This window comes from Protopterus annectens, chromosome 4.part0, assembly GCF_019279795.1.
Source record: "Protopterus annectens isolate FY-2018-M chromosome 4.part0, PAN1.0, whole genome shotgun sequence".
Taxonomy (NCBI): domain Eukaryota; kingdom Metazoa; phylum Chordata; order Ceratodontiformes; family Protopteridae; genus Protopterus; species Protopterus annectens.
In genome coordinates, this window is record NC_056733.1 from 1,062,872,068 (window position 1) to 1,062,895,108 (window position 23,041).

A 23,041-nucleotide genomic window follows, 5' to 3' on the forward strand; every position below is an offset into this window, starting at 1 on the left:
GCATTATATAACCATGTTAAGGACAACCCCCACACATCATTTTAGATTTAGGGTGATTGCTAACGTGTTTCTCAACAAGAGAGGTGGTGATATCAAGTTGAAAACAGAAGCAATTGAATCAAAATGGATCCTAGATTTAACAGCCCATATCAACCCAGGGCTCAATGACATGGTACCCTTGAAGCCAACCCTTAAAAGTAGGCGGGCTTTTTACTGAATAATGATTGGTAGCAGTATGTTTTAAAAATGTATTGTTTGTTTGAAGCCAACCCATAAAAATAGGCGGGCTTTTTACTGAACACTGATTGGTAGTTGTATATTTTAAAAATGTACTGTTTGTTTGAGTACTTTGTCTGATGAAGGGTTTTGGCCCGAAAGCGCTAAATCTGATATCTTTTGTGTTTTAATAAATATTTTATACTTGTTTGTACAGCAGCAGTTCCCAGTGACGTTTTTTCTTTGCTGAACATCTTTATGATATTAAAACAAAGAATGAAAATAATGCACTATAAACATACTATTAGGTGCAGTAATTATAAGAAGTTTCTCTTTGCAGTGGTAGAACACATTCCTTACGAATTAAGGGAAGGAAATTATAAAAATCAAGTGGAGCAAAAAGAAACTGAATGGCAAGTAAGATAAGAGGCAGACAAACCATCAGGTTTAAATGACACCTTAAATATTAAATGTTTTCTGAAGGATTGTAGTTTTGCTAAAGGAATTTAGATGCTAAAGGGTTAAACAGAGTGGCAATTAACATTGGACGTGTTTTTCAATTGTATTTTTATTGTGATTGGTTAACATGATTTTATTTATTGCTATTGACGAAAGTGTGAAATAAAGTTACATTAACTTTCTTCTTAGGAAATGGATATATACTCCTGACAATAGCATATACAAACATGTTCACAGCAAAAAAAAAAAAAACTTGTCCACTACCATATTCAATACATTACTACAACAATGTGACCGGACTCCTTTAAAATTCCTCCAGATCGACCTCACAGTTCAATACTTTAAGAATACATTCCTCAAAATATTAAATAACCTGGCTCCCATAAGGAAAATTTGTACCAAAACTAAACAATTACCTTGGCTTACTAAAGACACCAAGCTATTTCTCAAACAAAGGGACAGAGCCTGGTCACTATACCAAAGTTCCAAAAACAAAGACAACCTCATTGCATATCAGCAACTACGAAACCAAGCCAAAAAGCAAATCAGTAATGACACAAATTCATACTACAATGCATCTCAACAAAAACACCAGAACAACCCCCCAAAATTTTGGCTAAGTATCAAATAACTCCTTAATCCAGGGAGATCCACTACCCCAGCACCCACCACCACAAATACTACTGATAGTATAGTATCCCAATTCAATTCACATTTCATCAAATCCATAACATCCCTCATAAACAATAATATTAACACACCCCTCAGTCTCAAACTGTCCAGAATATAACCATATCACAGTCTCAATTAAGCCCATACTAACTAGCTGCATAAAGAAACTCCTGTCCAAATTAAGACCTTCAACTCCTGCAGCTGATCAGCTCCCCAACAAATTTCTGAAAATAGCAGCTGATTCCAACTTTTATCCTATCTCAATACTAATCAACCACTCGATTTCCAAACAATACATATCCAAGCTCTGGAAAACAGCACACATCATCCCCCAACACAAAGGCTGCATTCTACAGACTTCACAAACTATAGACCGATTGCTATTCTCCATCCCCTAGCCAAGATTCTGGAAAAATGGATCCATAAATAACTATCTAATTATACCTAACTCCACTACTATGGTGTATACTCTGCTGTGTGTTATCTTTACTGTTTATGGTGTAAAATGACATATTCATTACAGTGGTTTACATATGAAATCACAGTTTTCTTGTACAATGTACTATTACTATATTAATATCTGTACTGAGTAAATGTCACATATATTATTGTTTGGTAACTGTGGAGCTTTTCTCCCTGGCCCTCCGCTGAAAATGGGCATGTGTCCAGTCGGACTTTCACGATAAACAAATGTAAAATAAAAATAAACAAAGAAAATAAATAACTTCTTCATTATTTCCTTAAAAATAACCTCTTATCCAATTCCCAGCATAGTTTCCGACCCAAACACAGCACTAATACTGCACTAAGAAGTTTCACAAATACTGTAAACCTCTTTAGAAATTAAGGCCAAAACATCTCATCTATTTTCCTCGACATGTCTAAAGCTTTTGATACAGTATCCCCCCAAAAACTACTTAACAAACTTTCAACTTACAACCTCAGTCAAGCTTCTCTATTTTAGTTTCACAGCTATCTTTCTGCCAGACAACAGTCAGTCAAATGTGAAAACAGTCTGTCCCCTCTCATACCCATTTCTGTTGGAATACCCCAAGGCTCCATCCTTGGACCTCTCCTTTTCATCATATTTACCAATAACCTCAGTGCTGCCACTCAACTAGCCTCCATTGTTCAATATGTTGATGATTCCTCCATCATCTGCTCTGCCCCCACCCTTCTGGAACTACAAGAACCCCCCACACACAAAAAATCACTCCATGACATAGAAAACTATCTTTTCGACCAACTCATGCTCAACCCAAACAAAATAAAACTAATGGTGTTCTTCAATACCAAACTTAAAAATAACCACCCCCCCCTCATTATCTACTCCTCCAACAATACTAAAATCAAACCAGTTGACCAAACTAAACTTCTACGGGTCAGAACTGATAACTATCTAAAAATCTGCCAAACATATAGCACTAACAATCAAAAATGTAGACATTAAACTTGGTTCACTCTATAGGGCCAAACTATTCCCTACTAACAACACCAGACTAGTCACAGCCAGCTGTAACCTACTATCCACCCTCTTATACTCTTCCCACATCTTTGGCAACCTACATAAAACAGACTTAAATAAACTAGAGACTTGCTATAACAAAATAGCCAAGTTTGCTACAAAACAACCCCATAGATTACACCACTGCACTGCACTTCATGAACTCAGCTGGACTGAACTACCCAACCTATTATCTCTGAACCCTCTAACCACTGCCTACACCATCATCCACAAACCCGATAACTGCCCTGCTCTCAAAGACCTAGTTAAAGCAAATACAAACTACAGATCCATAATGTCCTCCAATAAATTTCTACTAAAGGTAACTAAATCCAACAACACCTATGGAGACTCCCTGTTCTCTAATAAAGTGTCCAAAACCAGGAATTTAATACCCCAATACATTCTAAACAACACAAACAGTCACAAATTTAAGCTACTTCTGAGAGAACACCTTACCAATTATTGGCTATACCCATGCACATTACCTGGGTAATTATACCACCATACCTACACCAACCTCGTATTCTCATTTGTAGCTTCTTTTTACCCTAGTAAGGCCAGTATTCTTATATATTCCAAATACTACTCTCATGTTTCTCACTACCTATTTGCTATGTTTAACATATCTATTCCTAATCATGTATACTGTGTTGTAATATGTGTACTTGTCACATTGTATATATACTCTGCTGTAATATGTGTACTTGTTATTATATATATATATATATATATATATATATATATATATATATATACTCCACTGTAATATGTGTACTTGTTACCATGTATATATATTCTGCTGTAATATGTGTACTTGTTATTATGTATATATACTCTGCCTATAATATGTGTACTTGTTACCATGTATATATACTCGACTGTAATATGTGTACTTGTCTCCATGTATATATACTCTATTGTAATATGTGTACTTGTCACCATGTATATATACTCCGCTGTAATATGTGTACTTGTCTCCATGTATATATACTCTGCTGTAATATGTGTACTTATTATGTATATATACTCTGCCTATAATATGTGTACTTGTTACCATGAATATATACTCTACTGAAATATGTGTACTTGTTACCATGTATATATACTCCACTGTAATATGTGTACTTGTCACCATGTATACTCCACTGTAATATGTATACTTGTCACCATGTATATATACTCTGCTGTAATATGTGTACTTGTTATTCTGTATATATACTCTGCTGTAATATGTGCACTTGTTACTCTCTCTCTCTCTCTCTCTATATATATATATATATATATATATATATATATACTCCACTTTAATATGTATACTTGTCATGTATATATACTCTGCTGTAATATGTGTACTTGTTACCATGTATATATACTCTGCTGTAATATGTGTACTTGTCACAATGTATATATATATATATATATATATATATATATATATATATATATACATATATATATATATATATATATATATACTTTGCTTTAATATGTGTACTTGTCACCATGTATATACACTCCACTGTAATATGTGTACTTGTCACCATGTGTATACAATCTGCTGTGATATGTGTACTTGTCACCATGTATATATACTCCACTGTAACATGTGTACTTGTCACTATGTATATACACTTTGCTGTGATATGTGCACTTGTCACCATGTATATATACTCCGCTGTAATATGTGTACTTGTTACCATGTACATATACTCCGCTGTAATATGTGTACTTGCTACCATGTATATATACTCCGCTGTAATATGTGTACTTGTTACCATGTATATATACTCCGCTGTGATATGTGTACTTGTTACCATGTATATATACTCTGCTGTAATATGTGTACTTGTTACTATGTATATATATATGTATATATATATATATATATATATATATATATATATATATATATATATATATATATATATATATATATATATATATATATATATATATATATATATATATATATGTATATATACACTGTACTATAATATGTCGGTCACCATGTGTGTGTGTGTGTGTGTGTGTGTGTGTGTGTGTGTGTGTGTATACTCTGCTGTATTCAATCAATGCTGAACCATGTATATATATTCTACTGTATTCTCTCAATATTTTTTGAGCTTATTTCCCTGGGTCTCTGCTTAATACAGGCTCCTGGCCCAGTCGTACATTACCCGGTAAACAAATGTAAAATCAATAAATTAATGGTAAAGAGTTGTTTTAAGGCTTGTCTTCTGGCTTAACAGTGGTTTAAGTATTTCATTGTTTATACCATTGTTTGGAGACTGTTCCAGTTTTCATTTTGCTTACATTTCAGAGAATATGCTTTCCTTTTAATAAGCTATATTAACAAGTAAGTGCCTGGCATGGCCATGGGAGACAGAATATCTCCCCAGCTATTCCAGTATAGTAGCACCTGAATAGAAATAAAGTTTTGTCATGGAGTCTGCTTTTAATATGAATATTGCTTACTTAGTTTTAGATTCAAAATGTGAAACTACTTTTACTAATTTTGTTGAGTATTTAAGTAATGCCACTGAATGTTTAATATTTAAGGTTATTTTTCATAATATACAGCATAGTACATAGTCACAGCTAAAATTAGGACCAGTAACAACCAAAAATATAAATACTTTCTCATAATACTAAATATATAACTAATAAGGCTAATTAAGTCCAAGAATGCCAATTTTGAGGTAAAGATAGCTTCCCAGGCCAAAGACAACCATAAGGCTTTCTTTAATCATGTCAAAAACATCAAAAGCAGCACACAATAGTGTGCTGAACTGGCTGTAAATGAAGCCACATTCATGGAGCCAGGAAATATAACAGCTATACTGGCAGACAAATTCAATCCAAGTTTAACACTTCACACTCACCTCCAGCTGCCTCCCAGGAAATACCAATCAGCATAACTCCTCCAGAAAGTTCTAGCTGTAGTCTCTAAAGCCAAAAACACAGCTTCAGTGGGTCCAAGTAATATCCCATGATTCCTCCTAAATAGCCTGAAATATGACATATCAGGGCCACTACAGTTGTTATTCATCTATAGCTTCCAAACAGGCTTTGTGTCACGTGAATGGGCAAATCATCAACAGATCCCAGGAGCTACAGCCCCACTAGCCTGACTAGTCTCATATGCAAAGCCATGGAAAGAATTGTCATGGTAATGATTATCACTGACATAGTAAACCTTCAGACACTGGATCCCACTCAATTTGGTTTTGTCAAAGGCAGCTGATGCCCACTAAACATAGTGGACTTCTTTGAAAAGGTCAGCAAGGCAATAGATGAGGGCAAAATGGTATATATTGCCTACCTTGACATGGCTAAGGCATTTGATACAATGTTCCATTTGGGCATTGTAAACAGACTCACAGAATTAGGCATAACCCCCTATGTAACACACTGGATAGCCATGTGACTCACAAACAAGACCCAGGAATTTAGGATCGGAGAGATCGCCTCCACAAAGAGGCCTGTCACCAGTGGAGTCCCTTAGGGCTCTGTGCTTGGTGCCGTCCTCTTTAACATCTACTTCTCAGAAATCAAGGCCAACATCAATGGCCTCTGGCTGACAAAGTTTGCAGATGATTGCAAACTAGGAGCAGTCACAGAATTCTCCCAAGATTCTAGCATATTACAATAAGGTCTAATGCAAAGAAATGTCTGCTGCCAAAGTCATGGCTTAAAACTCAATGCCAAGAAATGCATAATAGTACCTTTTGGGAAGTCGGCCATTCTGGGAAAATACCTCATCGATAAAACACCCCTAAGTGTAGGCCCAGTAGTTAGGGATATGGAGATGGATGTAGATAGTGATATGGCCTTTGACCAACGTGTCTGAGGTAGTAAGAAAGTCATTCTATATCGCTCAACTTATAAGTAAGGGCTTGGCATCTAGATCCAGGAAGGTCACCATACCACAACATTAGGCCCATCAGCCCCATCATTGAGTATAACACCCCTTTGGTATGTATCTGACCAGACATATGCAACAAATGGAACATCCACAGAGATTTCTCACAAAAAGAATACACGGTGCAAATACAATACCCTGTATAGATTGTCTCAAAGCCCTATCTCTATAATCTTGTTTTCTACAGACTGCTGACAGGTGGTCTATACCTGGCATACAAGGCATCCTCGGATCCTACTTTGATGGACATTTACATATCCACAGAATGAATATCATCAGAACTAAAAGATCTAGTGAACTGAACTTTGCTTACAACATAAATAGGACTTATTGTAGGGACAGGTATATAGCTCAGAGAATTCCCATTCTCTGTAATAGACTTCCCATCCATGTGATGCTGAGCCCTTCCCTAACCCTATTCAAGTGTAACCTGGACTAGCGGAGGAAACTGACCATTCACCCCAGGTCTGGCACCTCTGTCTCTGATGGACAGATGCAGCCATTAAATCTTGTTCTAGCTAATACACACCCTTTAGAATAAACCCTAAGGCACAAAAATTCATGGGATAAATCTGAGGTGTGCGGTCAGGCTTATAAAAGCCCTAGTACTCATTAGGCTAGTATACACCTATGAACCTATGATACTAAAATGTTTAATGATGATTTAACCAATAAATCATAGATGAGAATATAAAAGAAAGAAGTAAGTAATATTCATCACTTACATTTCAATAGTTCCCATCTAGGATCACTTAAGCATAGTGTTTAAAAGTCAGCTGGTAAGGATTTCTAGATTAATACCCAGAGTAGATAAGCTTTATGAGAAAATTGATGTTGACATATGTTTTTCAGCATATGGTATGCCATTTCTCCAGGGCAGAAAAAAGTTGTTAAGTGATATTCAATCTCTCCTAGCCAGGCAACATTACTGTCATCTCTAAATCAAGGGCTCATTCACATCAAAGCAAATGTTTTCTTTCCATTTCTTCAATTCATACTTCAGCACTTATAAACAATTACATTTTAGCAATCATAAAATATATTATAGCTAGCAGAAATCCAATTCAATATCTTCCTCTGTCTCGCAGTCATAGCTAAACCCATCACATCTTTGGATCCTATCTGTCATACAAAAAAAAAATCATCTTTCAGATCAACCTTTACAACCTGCAGCAAAGGTCTAAATCCTCGGAACAATACCATACTTGGATAAGGATCTATTTTGGCAACATATATCTGACGATTTGAGAAAAAATCTGTTTCATTTAATATCATATTCATGATAAGAAATCATCAACCACTGTATATGTACAAAGAGTAAAAATTCACAGTAAATATATAGTGCCTAACAAATTATACATTCTGACAGACAGCTCTCATAGCCATGACAGGCACTCACTTGCAATAGTGCTTATTAAAAAGAAAAAAAATCTCTGAAAAAGGATCTAACAAGCTCAAATTCCTATCCATCTACATGGTATATTCTATGTTATGCTATTCCTCTCCTTACTTAAGGACACTATACAGATATATTATGTCTAGAGCCTGTTTCTCTCTCAACTTTTCTCCCTAAACCATTTACTTTCCTCCCACCTTTACTGACCACTTCCTACTTTTCTCGTCACCCCCTCTATTTATCAACCCTCCTATTCCCCCTCAACATTTCCTGGTTCACTACCTTGATTTTTCTCTCACCTTTTCTTTCATCCCATTTTACATCACATCCTTTCTGAATCTCCCTCTACCCAGCCACATACCATAGACTTGGACCTTCCAGCCTCTCTTCACAACAGTAATCCTACAACTTCTTACTCAACCTTTCCCAGCTTTCCTCTCACCCGGCTTATCCACTGATCATATATTTCAGTCTCTACCACATCCAATGCATGATCCAACCACTTTCTCTGCTGACACCTTTATTTCATTAGTGTTGCCTCTCACACTGTCTTCTTACTTTGCTCCTTCTGCTCACTGTTACATAATTATCACTCCCCCCGTCTTACTTAAATACATTTTTACTTGAACCTCACCTTTTAAAAGCATGATTTTGCAAATGACTTTCCTTTGACTTTCTTTGTTTTGAATCATTATAGTACTCAATAATTAGATTTTAGTAATGATTTATAACGTGTGTGTGTGTGTGTGTGTGTGTGTGTGTGTGTGTGTGTGTGTGTATATATATATATATATATATATATATATATGTGTGTGTGTGTGTGTGTGTGTGTGTGTGTGTGTATATATATATATATATATATATATATATATATATATATATATATGTGTGTGTGTGTATATATATATATATATATATATATATATATATATATATATATGTGTGTGTGTGTGTGTGTGTGTGTGTGTGTGTTTTACTATGCCTTCTATTTGCCTTCTATTGTATGCATTCTGTTAACTTGCTTAAAGCCGTTGTACATTTTTTTCTTTTTGTACCTTTTGCGCATATATTTATATATGCAGTTTTTCTGGTTCCCTTTATAATTTCGAAATACTGAAATGCATTCAACTCGAAAAATTCACCTAAATGTCCATATTGTATTGATCAAACCGCTGACCTTTTACACATGTTCTGGAGCTGTAAATGTATATTCAAACTTTGGAATTCTCTAAAAATTCAATTACAAAAAATGGGTTATCAACAGTCCACACTTTCTTGGGAGTTTATGATTCTTCATATTCCTCCGAATGATTTGAACAGATCACAAATGATCATACTTACAAATATTTTCTTGTTAATGAAGCTTTATATAGCTACAAAGTGGCTGAATCCATCCTTGACTTCATGGGAAAACTTTAAAAGTGTAGCAATAAAACATATTTTAGCACATAAATTACTAATTAAAGACCATAAGAAAAATATAAATAATACAAAAATATGGGAGCAAATTTTTAACATTGTGTTAGCTTAATGTTCTAATCCACTTTTCTCCAGAAAGTACATATTTAATATGGAGATTAGTATAGATAAACCTTATATCTTAATCTATAATGATCTTATGTAACTGTTGGAAGCATTCATGTATATAATGTACATATGTTGTAGTGTTGTATTAACAATTGGAAAAGAATAAAGATTTATTATTGAAAAAAAAAAAGAAATACTGAAATGCCGACTGTCAGTATTTCAAAATTATAATGCCGAAGCCTTGAAATTCCAAAACACCAGAAGAGCGAAATTCAAAATACCAAAGTTCGGAGCTTTTGGTGTTGTGGTGTGTGAATGCATAGGTGTAAGTATAGGTAAGTATGTATGAGTGTGTTGGTTAGGGGCTTTTGTGTATGTAAGTGTGTGTTTTGGCTGTGATGTGTGTGTGCAAGGGGCTGAGAAATGTGTGTGTGAGAGTTACCTCTGTGTGTGTGACTGTGCGATCTCAGAGTTAGTATATATAAGTAGAAGGAGTGTTGCAGTGTGTGAATACATAGGTGTAAGTGTAGATAAATACATATGAGTGTGTTGGTTAAGGGCTTTAGTGTATGTTAGTGTGTGTTTTGGATGTGATGTGTGTGTGCAAGCGGCTGTGAAATGTATGTGTGAGTTACCTTTGTGTGTGCGATTGTGTGATCTCAGAGTTAGTATATATAATTAGGAGGGTGTGGGGGGTGCAGAGGGGCTTTCCCCCCTGCTTGTCTGTAGTGTAGGATTGTTTGTTTGATTGTGGGGGGAGATTGTGTGTATGTGTATGTGTGTGGTGTATGTGTACTGTAGGTTCGCGATTTTAAATTTCGTGGTTATGGTTTTTCGGTATTTAATGGTTTCAGGATTTCAGTATTTCGGGATTCTGTAGTGAACCCACAGTTTTTCTCCCTGTGCCTCTGCTGAAAAGGAGCAACTGATATCCAGATGGACAATCCCAGTATACAAATGCTAATAAATAAATGAATACATAAATAAATAAATTAGTAAGTGGAGTAAAAAGACAGAGTAAGTATACAGCCCCCTAACAAACATTACATATGCAAGAAATATAGCAATATAAATATGTATTTTACTTATAGAGCATGTTTCAGAGCATTCTTGCAGAGATTCTAAAATTAACTATACAACCCAAGAGATCTATTGAAACATTGAGTCTCAGTAACAAATGATTCCTCCCTTTTCATCTGGTCACATTTAAAGAAAAATATGTATATATTTTGTGCCTGGTCAGTTAGCTGATAATCTGTTGTTGAAGTCTGATAATCCTGCATCAGCTAGGTCTCATTCTATTCTGCTGGATCCATCCCACACTCTTAACTACTTCCTTGACTTTAAGTTTATGAACTTTTCTCAGTGCTACCAGTGAATCAACATGCTTACTCTGAGAAAACAAATTAAGAAGAGCACTTTACATCAGTTCAGTCCACGATACTGACACCAGTTATGTGTCTGTATCAGCCCTTTTTGGGGAACATTTGTGTCAATGGGGGATTCTATGACTGCTCCTAATTTGCAATCATCTGCAAATTTAGTCAGCCATAGGCCATTGAAATTGGCCTTAACTTCAGAGACGTCAATGACAAAAAAGACACTGCCATCAGACCATTATGTCACCAGTATATACAAGATAGCTCAAGCCTTCTGAGAGACCTCTATTTTGATGCCTTACCCTACACCAGTAATATACCCGTCTTTTCTAATACTAAGGTACTAACCTCTTTTTTGAACCTCAACACATCAAAAAGGATTTGCATAATAGTAATATATATATATATATATATATATATATATATATATATATATATATATATATATATATATATATCCCACCAGATCACAATATACCAGTGTTGGAAAATGTTATATGCTGGACATCCCAAACATAAACCTCAAAATAATAATCGTAGTAGATGTAAATATAGATTGGCAAAACATAGCTTCCAACTCCCCCATAAATCTGTATGTTTTTTCTCAGCTTATCAATACTCCAGTAAGACACAGCAAAGATCTTACCTGCCAAACCACCCAAGACTGGATCCTAGTATCCCACCCTACCAATTACCCCTCTTCCGGTATACTATCTAGCTCCCTCAGCGATAATCTGCCAGCTTATTCCCTTAGAACAAACTCCCAACAACTAAGAGTACACACTATAAAATCAGTTAGGAGCTCAACTCATTTTTGTCAACATAAATTCAACAATCTCCTACGTAAAATAGACTGGACACCCCTTAAACGACTACCCCTTAATGATGTTGTACTATAGTTTAATAACACCTTTCTTCACATACTTAATACCCTAGTTCCCATTCATTTGTAAAGAATAAAAAAAAAACTCAGCCCCATGGCTCTCTAAGGAATGTAAACACCTGATGAATCAGAGAGACCTAGCCTGGATAACCTGGAAACTAAACAAAAATGAACAAAATCATGTCAGTTTCAAAACACTACGTAACAAAGTGACAAAACTAATCAACAGAGATAAGAAGTCATACTCTTCCCTGCTTCAACTCCAGCATAAAAATCATCCCCAATAAATTCTGGCACTCCATATCTTCTCTACTTAACCCTGGAAAAACAGAGAGCACACCCTATCACCTGAAACCCCTCCATCACAAATAGCTGAAAACTTTAACAAACACTTCATAAAATCGATATCAGATCTACTAACTAACACCCTTAATGCTGGACCCCTCACCCTTCAACTTATTAAGACACCAACCCTAGACCATCAGCTTCTTCTAACCCTGTCATTAATATCCCCCCACTCAAGATGTCATATGAAACCAATTTTCATTTCGGCTCGTACCACTGACATCACTAAAACCCTGCTCCACCTCAGCTGATAATCTTCCACCACACTACCTTAAACTGGCTGCCAACTCAATTGTTTACTCAATCAGTATCCTTATCAATAGGTCTTTATCTGAATCAGAAGTATTTATCATATGGAAACAATCTCACATCACCCCATCCATAAAGGAGGCAACTCTTTTGAACTATCCAATTTCCGTCATATATCTATCTTGTCATCCATATCCAAAATTCTCACAAGAGGTATCCATCAGCAGGTAATGCAATATCTATTGCAAAACAATCTTTTAACCAAAACCCAGCATGGCGTCCAACCCAGCCACAGCATAGCTATAGCTCTATTATCCTTTACAGACACCGTGAACAAGGCCAGAGATGCAGGATGCTATACAGCCTCAGTATTGCTTGATCTCTCCAAGGCGTTTGACACAGTGTCTCACCCTCTACTACTGAACACACTGTCTAACTTAGGCTTTTCAGATAATGCAGTAAAATGGTTTCAGAGCTACCTCAAGGATCGTAACCAAGCAGTGAAATGGTCCAATGAACTCTCGACCTTTCTGCATAACCCTACTGGAGTACCTCAAGGCCCCATCCTTGGACCCCTACTCTTCAATATTTTCACAAACAACCTTCACACTGCCTCTCACCCTGGAACCCTTATTCAATATGCTGATGATTCCACCAGAATTTGTACTGCTCAATCACTACCAGAACTGCTTTCAAAAACTCAGCAGTCCTTTATTGCAGTCGACTCCTGGCTAAGAAATCCCCAACTCTTTCTTAATCCAAAGAAGACTAAACTAGTAATCTTTCACCCCCAAAACACCTCCCCTGTTACTGATAATTTCAACATTCTTACATCTGACAACACTGTCATACAAATAGTGCAGAAACCAAACTTCTAGAAGTTATTGACAATAATCTTTCATTCGACTCCCATATACAGCAAAATGTAAAGAAAACTGGGACTCTTATATAGAAACAAACATTTCTTTATTGCAGCAACCAAAACTACCCTTGCAAAAACATTTTTACTTCCCTCCCCTCTTTATCCTAACTAACTTACAAACTTCTACCCTAAGCAAGATGGAACAATGCTACAACAAAGTTGCAAAGTTTGCCACAAACTCTAAATATCACACACACCACTGTAAACTGCTACTAGAACTAAACTGGCTTGAACTTCCCAACCAACTTGCCTTTATTCAGCTATCCACCTTGCACAACCTTATTTTCAAGCCTACTGCCTGTCCTGCACTAGCCAGTCTAGTCACACCTTACACATCAAATTGATCCCTACGATCATTTGACAAAAATCTCTTAGCTATCTCAAAACCTACAAGAAAACAAGGTCACTCTCTGTATTCATACTCTGTCTCTATACTATGGAATTCACTACCTCTAGCTTACCAAATCTATGCCTGGCCTAACCCATTTCAAAGCCTCTTTAAAAAATCATCTCAGAAATACATGGCTGTGCTCCTGCATAAAGCCTACGTAATGCTCAGCTCTTCCTCTTCTTCCACACTAGCCTCATCCTCCTCTTTGTCACATTTCACTCCCTCATAGTCTACAAGATCTATACCATATCCTTAAGCTACTGCTCACATTCATTGAAACAGCATTGAAATCCACATTCAAAGAAAATGCATCTGCCAGTGGTGGATTAAGTTTAACTTTGGGCTATTTTCAAACCATAGGCCTCCTTCATACATTTAGAACCATTCACATATGCATGTGTTGTTTGATTCATCTTCTCAATTGTATTAAATTATATTATTTGTATAATACATCATCACTTGTTAGAGTGGGTTTTAAATTTGCAGTTTTGAAATTTTTAAAGTAAGCAATGAAACAAAACATATGAACCAGTAATGCCCATTTCAGAACATTTTAACTGTCAAAGGCCCCTCAAAGTTCTGTCATTACAATCCACCAATATCAGACAATATGCACAATCTCTGCAGAAGTAAAATTTATGTGAATAATTCCACATTAAAGAAACATGTAACTAAGGAAAAGGTTACTACTAGCAAACAGCTTTATATTTCAGTGTTTCATCTACAAATTTAGTGCCTGCTGCCCTTGAAGAATAAACTGCCTATGTTAAATTAAAAAAAATTGCTAAGCTGCTAATATTTTTCAGGGAATGGTGGCAAACCAACAACAGGTTCATAATTACAAGGCACCTCAGCCAAATGGGAACACACTCAGGACTGTAGCACCCCACTATTAAAGTACAACACAGTATCAGCAATTCATCTAAATGATGTGGGAGTAGAACCATTTACTTCTTAGTCATCCACTACCCTACAGTATAACATTTGCCCAGAAAATCAAGCAATCTGCTCTGTTCCAGTTCAGATGTGCATACGTTGTACTAAATACACCACTAAGAACACACTCTGCACGTATAATTAAAGAAGAAATGTAATGCACACAGAATGTGTTCTTAAAGATGAAATGTAAGTTTGCGGCAGCTCCCTGGCTAGTGGGCTCCCCTGAAGCCAGTGGGCCACAGGTGACTGCCTAGGTCACCTAGTGCTGGATCGTCTCTGCCACCCATTCCACTCTTCTCTTTCTTTTGCCTTTCTCTGTGCTCCTCTGTTTGCTGTCCTCTCTTAATGACTGGCCTATTCACCCATTTCCTTCCCATTTATAATAATGAACTGGCAGGGACTTTGCTGAGAAGCCTTTATTATGGCTCTTGGCTATTTTCAAAGAAGTGAGCTGTTACAAGCATACTACATGCATGCTAGTGTGCTCCTTAGGTAACATGGTTGCCATCACACAATACTTTTCTTTACACGACCAGTGGGGTTTTCACCAGATCATTCCTTAATTAGTTCATCACCATCACTAGTGACTCCTATTACACTGTCAGTCACCTTCAAGCCACTTTATGCCACTTCTGGTGTGCTACTTTGCCACTTTTTAGGTGTGTAAGTGATGTTTCTGAATCACAGCCTATATTCAAAACATATTTTATGAACACACAATCTCTAGGTCTACAGCAATGTTTTTTGTGCCATTACTATTCAGCTTTACTTTATCAATACATTACAGAACTCTGTTTAAACAGAAGAGGAAAAGCCATATTTCCAATAAAGTATTTGGGTGGAACTCATTAGGTCACCAAACACCAAGATAGTGAGTCAGTTTGCTTTCTACCCTGATTCATATTCAGTGATTATTTTCTCACAGTTTTTACAGTTTGCATGAATACTGAGAGAGGTGTTTGAAATTTTTTGTCAGCATTCGAGCTTACCAGTTGTATATACTGAGACTATATAAATGTTTTTGAACCATCAGCAGGATCACAACTGTTATGTAACCACAAGAGTGATGACACAACACATTTTTGAAAGGGTTTTGGAAGGCATGTAACCTTAATCCATACAAATTAAATATGACTTTTACCAGCTGCAGTTTAATGTTCATACTTAAGTCAGCTTAAATGTGCATATTCATAAATACAATAACAGTAAAATAAAACAAAATAGTTTTTAGCTCTGGATAAGTTTGCTTTGCTTGCAGATAAGTAATTGTTTTTGAATCTTATTTTACCAAAATTTTACAGCAAGAATACATACCTTCTGGAGGACATTTCCACTTATCCAGTGCTAGAATTGCTCTAGCTGGAACCAGGAAGGCAAATGCACTTGCCTGAAATAAAGGAAGCCTGGAAGAAAGAAATGGAGGTGTTTACGGCTTGTATATAGGATCACATTTAGTTTAGTTTAAGAAAACAAATGACAGATAAAGACAGAGGATAATGATTGGATCACTGATCGTAACAAGCATTTTATGTGTTTGACAAATGGATGCCAAGAAAGTCACTCTTGAGGTGAATCTCTGCATGCATGCTAAGAACAAATAATTTTTCATCACTATCGGAGATCTCATCATAATTCTTTGCAGTGCATGGGGATTTATCTTCCCCATATACTACTAGTTAGTGAAAATGTTGATAAAAAAAAACCTGATGTGTTGTACCAGCTTTGAAATCTGGTAAAGCAGTGGGGAAGTGGTTGATGTCTTATGTATTCCATGTGTGTAAAGGAACCAGTTGTAACCAAGATACTGATTGTCCTTGGCAGACAGCACAGATTAATGGGAGTTGAAATAAAGCTATTTCATTCCATGCTGCTGCAGTTTTCTGATCAGCACTCTCTGTTTTTAATGCAGGCTCAATATTAACATTCCCTAGGGGGTGCTTAACAATCCTCTGAGTGTTGTTAATATCTGGGCCTGCACGATAGATGGTGTAGTGGTGCAGAGGTTTTGTTGTCGCCTCACAGCAAGACGATCTCCAGTTCGATTCTCGGCTGGGGTATGTTCTATGCACATGTCTTCCCTGCATTTGTGTGGGTTTCCTCCAGGTGTTCCGGTTTCCTCCTACATTGTAAAGACATGTGTTTCTCCCCGGGCATCCGCTGAAAATTGGCTTTGTCCCAAGTTGGACTTTCCCATTAAACAAATGTTAAAATAAATATAGTAGTGCTTAACCAGGATATTATTTAACTGCTTTTTGAGCATAATTACGGTGCTCCATGTATTACAATGGCATTATATAATGCAATATATGCTTTGAAAACAATTCTGCATATTGTGTTGTAATTATATTCTCTGAGGCATGACAGTATGAACTGACACATCATGTATGTTGACATTTTTATTCTGAAAATACTGTATGATGTATATTGAAGTCAAAAGTAAATAATCCAAGAAGAACAAGGCTCAAGTCCAGCGAAGCAATAATACCACCTCTTTATTTATCGACACAGCAAATAGATAAAAAAGCACTCCAAACCACACAATAGGAAATAAAACCAACCAGTAAAAGATTAAGCGCTTTCATCCACTGAATCATGGACTTCATCAGAAGTCACAGAGAGAGAAAAATACAGTGTTCTACCTCAACAAATGCACAGTAATATAAAGGAGTATTAACACTCCTGCAATGGAACATTTTTATGAATCTCAACTACTATATAAAAAAGTAATAATCCTTGTCCACAAACTAATATACAAGCCAGAATAAAACAAAGCCATACACTCCCACTAGACTGCTTTGATTTGAAAACAAAATGTTCCGCGCTAACTACAAAACACACCTGTCAGCAGCCTCTCTCTATTCCAGCTATGTAAACCACCCATGGAACTCTATCCCCTTATCCCTTAAACATGCAAGCCACCTTTCTAATTTCAAGGCCAATCAAAAAAATATCTGACAGCTGGACCTGTTCTTGCACAACTCTCATAACTTATGCACGACCACCTGCTTATATAACTATGCCTTTCGTATTCTGAATCACTAATACTTCCATACCTTAGCAGGTAGTAATCACCTAACATCAAAAGAAGCTCTCACATTTAAGGATGCCACATTATTAATGCATGCTCTTCTACCTCTTCAGCCAACACTTACTGCTATTTATTTTACTCTCTTGTATCCTTCCATAACATTCTCATCTTTCTAATAATATTCAACTCTTTCTGCGTGTCCTTAATTTTCCCTCTTGCACATTACCCCATCGCATTCTGTTACTCTCTTTTAGCATCAGAGTAATCTATTTCTCACCTCCATATATTATTAGAACTATAGTCAATATTTTTTTGAATGACCATATATTACTTTACATGATAGAGGCTATCCACTTCTGCAAAGTGTTTTGCTACTTGCTGTACATATTGTGTCCTTGATCACAATTTCTCCTAGCAATATTCTGTAAATGTATTTCAATCTGTTGTGGGGGCTCTTATCCCCTTGCATATAAGACACACCTTAATCTATTGTAAAGAGTATCTGTTGTAGAACCATTCTCCCCTTGTATATAATTACTTATCGGCTATTGTAAAACATATTATGTGTATTTGTGCAGCTTTCTCCCCGAATCATTATAAAATATTTAGTTGGTTGAGAGGCTTTGCCCCCCCGCTTGTATATAATTATTCATCAACTATTGTTTAAAATTTTTTGGACCTGTTAAGGAGCTTTTATTCCGGAGCCTCCATTGAAAATGGTCATTGGCTCATTCAGACTTTTTCAGTTACCAAAGGATAAATAAAATAAAATAAAATGAATAAAATATGGCAAAAATAAAGAGAAACAAGTATTGTAGTGACAGCATAAACCACGCTGATATAAATGGGCAAACAAACATGAGGGAATCACATTTGTTGTTGAAACAGACATCAGTGTGATCAGATGAGAAGATGGGGTGTACATAAGATGCAGACATTAAGCTGCTGTCTCATTAGCTGCATGTATATATTATACAACCTGGTTGTGCCAGTGTACCTACTACCCATGGAAGAACAGTTTTTCAGCTTACTGTTTATCAGAAACAGAGAACAAAAAAACATACAAACATCTCTCTCTACTTTTTTTTTCTGCAGGGAGGTAAACTTCCCCTGTACCACCATGTGTGGGGGCCTCTACCTCACATTCTTCCTACATTATATAAACAATCTCCATGGTCACATTACTGTGGATAAAAAGGCAAAATCCTAGGAAAATGTTCCACCGACTCACACAATATATTGTGGTAAAACATACCACAATATTACATTATTGAACTAAAGCCACTTGACCACCAAATGCAGTATTGCCTGTAGATATTCCAGTTGTGGTTGTGCCACAGTCTAGCAATTGCCTATAACTCTGTCTTCTAGATCTATCAGTAACTTGGCCATAGTAATGAAGCAGAGAACAGTGAAATGACATCTCTCAGTTCCTTTACTACTCACTTTTTAAAGCTTCATACTTCAAGGCATACTGACACCATAGTACTTGAAGGAATTAGAATGTTTATGGATCTTTCTTTTTTTTTAATTGTTTCATTTTCACTATCCAAAAACTGAATATATCTATCTACAGTTTTCTACTTTTGCAATATGTTTTACTACATTACGGTTTATACAGTTATGCAAAATTGTTAAATTATCTTAAAACATGTGGTGTATTAGTGATCTAGTTGACCTAATTATTTTATTTATTTTATAATAAATAAAAATCATTCTACTATACAAGCTTTTAAGCAATTAACACAAATTCATTATTTATTTAATTGTCTTTCAGTGTCAGAGATGCTAAATGAGAAATGATGGCTACTCACCTGATTCCAACCGTTGTTTGAATAAATGTTGTGATTCCAACACAGGTGAATATTGTTCCAATTAATTTACTGACAGTATACTGATCTTTCCCAATGCAGAGTGACTCTGCTAAAAGGAATGGTACTGCTATTGTTCCACTAAAACATGTTAAGTAATGCTGCAAGGAGAAAATAGATTTATGTTAGAATAGTGTCTAAAATAAATTTGATATCAGATAGGTACTACTAATTAGAGATGCATGCATATATTTATAAAGGAATTATTTTGCAGGTAGGACATCCTTTAACATATTTACACCAGAAATTGTTAGGCTACATAATTCAAAGGTATATTTAAAGTTACAATTTCTATCCATCGCATGTTTAGATAATGTGATACATGTCTGTTTATCACATATGCTGTTATTTTTAAACTTTCCACTTTCCTCCTTGAGATAGGTCATGACTTTCCATGGGTAGCCCATTTCAGCTTTGACACAAAAATGCTAAAAAGGTTAAATAAACAAAATCCAAATAAATCTCCACAGTTCCAATTGTAATAAATCCAATACGCAGTTCGAATGACAATAAAACACTCAATATTTATTAAAACAAAAAACAACTGGTAAGCACTTTCATTCACAAAGAACGTCTTCAGACCTGGTTGTAAATACAAAATTCACATTTAGAGTTTGCTCAAGTCACATGATGCAAAACATTAGCAGTATCCAAATAAAACGTGACACAGTCCATAGAGCAAAACAATGGTGAGGATTCCAACAATTCCAAGATACTCTCTGTCCAAAACAGCAATAATTCCCCAAGACTTCAATATTGTAAAAATCAGGTTTATTCGAATGGAGTATAGTGGTAAGCGCTTTCGCTAATGTAGCTTCTTCAGACCAAATTACAATTGATTCCACATTGCAAACATTTTATATCTTAAAAAAGGTGCCAAAACTAATACAACTTAAAGGAATACACCTTATAGAATCCTAAAACATCTTAAAAAACATCCTAATAACAATGGGTGCCTATAAGAACACTATACATCATACCATTAAAACATATAATAAAAAATTAATTTATTTCATTTAAAAACCTTTATCCTTCTTGATTTTAGCAACGGACGTAGGGGGACTTTACCATTGATGCCTGGTGGTACATCGGCTCTAAATTTAATTATCCAATTAATTTCACGGATCTCAGTATAATTTTCCACATCTCCCCTTCTATGTGTCCTAGATATATGTTCAAGAACCCTAAATCTAAATTCATGATCAGCACCATATTCCATTGTATGCTTGGCAAGTGCATTTGACAGAGTTCCTTTCCTTATGTGATAGGCATGTTCGCGTATCCTATCTCTCAATGTCCGGTTCGTCTTGCCTACATAGTAGGCTGGACACGATACGCACGATGCCAAATATACCACGTCCTTGGATTGGCAACTGCCTGCAACACGTATCATAAAGCTACCATTACCATAAGGGTACCTAAATAGTGGGTCACTCAGGACATAGTTGCAAAAATTGCATCTATTACACGGTACCATATGTCTATCATCAGCACATAATCCTGCAGTACTGACATTAGGATAACACAACAACTGCTTAAGATTCTTTTTATTACGATAGACAAATCTAGGTCCATCTCCTATTAATCTACTTATAGTAGGATCTACTGACAAAACATGCCAGTGTCTAATATAAATATCTTTAAGGGAACCTACATCCTTGGTATAATACATGGGGAAAATAACCTTGTCCTTAGATATCGCATTATCCGGGGGAGATGGAATAATGTCTACTTCTGAATAAAACCTCGAGGCACCCTCTGAGAAATAGGGCATAGCCCGATTGCCTCTAAGTGTGGTGATGGCTTCCATCCCTTTACCAACATCCTTGTCACTATAACCACGTTCCTTGAACCTTATATCTAAATCCTCCAACCCTGACAGGAAATGGGAATCATTAGGTGTGTATCTAGAGAGTCTCATCGACTGTCCCCGGACTATGTTCTTATAGACATACCCCGGGTGCATGCTAGTGCGATGTAACAACATGTTCCTATGGCTGGATTTCCGGTACAATCCTGTATTAACCATTCCTCCTTGCATCTTCTCAACATATATATCCAAGAACGGAATGCTTGTATCTGACCATTCCATAGTAAAGTTAAGGAACCAAAGTGATTCATTAATTTGCCTAAAAAACTCATTCAAAAGTGTTGGTGTGCCTCTCCATGCTAAAAACAGGTCGTCAACAAAACGCCTATAAAAAGGTACACATGTCTTGTACAATATATGTTCAAATAAATGCTGATGTTCCCATTCAGCCATCACCAGGTTGGCATAGCTATTGGCACAAGAGGTGCCCATAGCTACGCCATCCCTCTGGAGGAACGTATGTTCCTGGAAACAAAAAACATTGGACTCCAGAACCACCCCCAACAACGAAAGGATCAAGTCAACGTCCATGGAGGTAGGAAAAACTGATCTGACCAAAAAAGATCTGATCATATCCATACCTTCTGCATTCGGAATCACCGTGAATAAGGACTGCACATCCATGGTGACCCATAAAAGATCCTCTACGTCCCTAGTAGATTTAATAAACTCATAAAAATCAAGAAGGAATTGCTTGGTGTCTCTAAGAATGACAGTATTAGCTTCTACTAAAGGTCTTAATTGAGCTTCAATATACAGGGAGAGTGGTTCTGTGATCCACCCTCTACCCGTTACAGTTGGCCTCATAGGGGGTCTCACCGGATCTTTATGTATCTTCGGGAGGCCTTGGATGGTCGGTAACAATGGGTGAGCAACTTGAAAAAAGTCGTAAAGTTCCTGGTCTATATTCTCATTGTTGAGTAGACTAAGGAGTGTGGACTGAACCCTGTGTATAATTCTATTCACTACTTGTTCAGAAACGGGTTCATAATACCTATCATCCATTAGCATGTTCATCATATCTGTCCTATATCTGTCAGTGTCAAAGATGACCATGCCTCCCCCTTTGTCTGCTGGACGTACCATGATGTCTTGATTCTTCCGTAAGGCCTCTAGTGCCTCTCTCTGTTTGTAATTCAAATTAAAACTGCCTCTGTGGGACTGAATGTGTCTTGTGCTCATACGATATATGTCATCCTCGACTAATTTACTATATGCGGCTACTAATGGGTGGACAGGTGGAACAAAGACACTCGGTTTCCTGGGCACACTACTGTGCCTAGTAAATCCTGAATCTTTATAATAAACTTTTAAAGAAAGATTCCTAATAAATAATTTGAAATCCTTCAAGGTCTCCTCAAGCCTGCTACTTCTACTAGGAATGAAAGTAAGGCCCTTGGAGAGTACTTGTAGTTCATATATAATTAATTAATTAATTTACTGACAGTATACTGATCTTTCCCAA

The 23,041-nt window shown here is 36.3% G+C and overlaps 1 protein-coding gene across 1 annotated transcript in view; it reads right to left on the reverse strand.

Moving 5' to 3' along the window:
- SLC23A1 (solute carrier family 23 member 1) overlaps positions 1-23,041 on the reverse strand; it is a 505,682-nt gene that overhangs the window by 466,319 nt on the left and 16,322 nt on the right. The window contains exons 2-3 of the mRNA XM_044069843.1: positions 19,650-19,807; positions 16,122-16,210 (exon numbers count right to left, since the gene is read on the reverse strand). Of these exons, the coding sequence (XP_043925778.1) occupies positions 16,122-16,210; positions 19,650-19,807 (247 nt within the window). The remainder of the gene's footprint in view (positions 1-16,121; positions 16,211-19,649; positions 19,808-23,041) is intronic.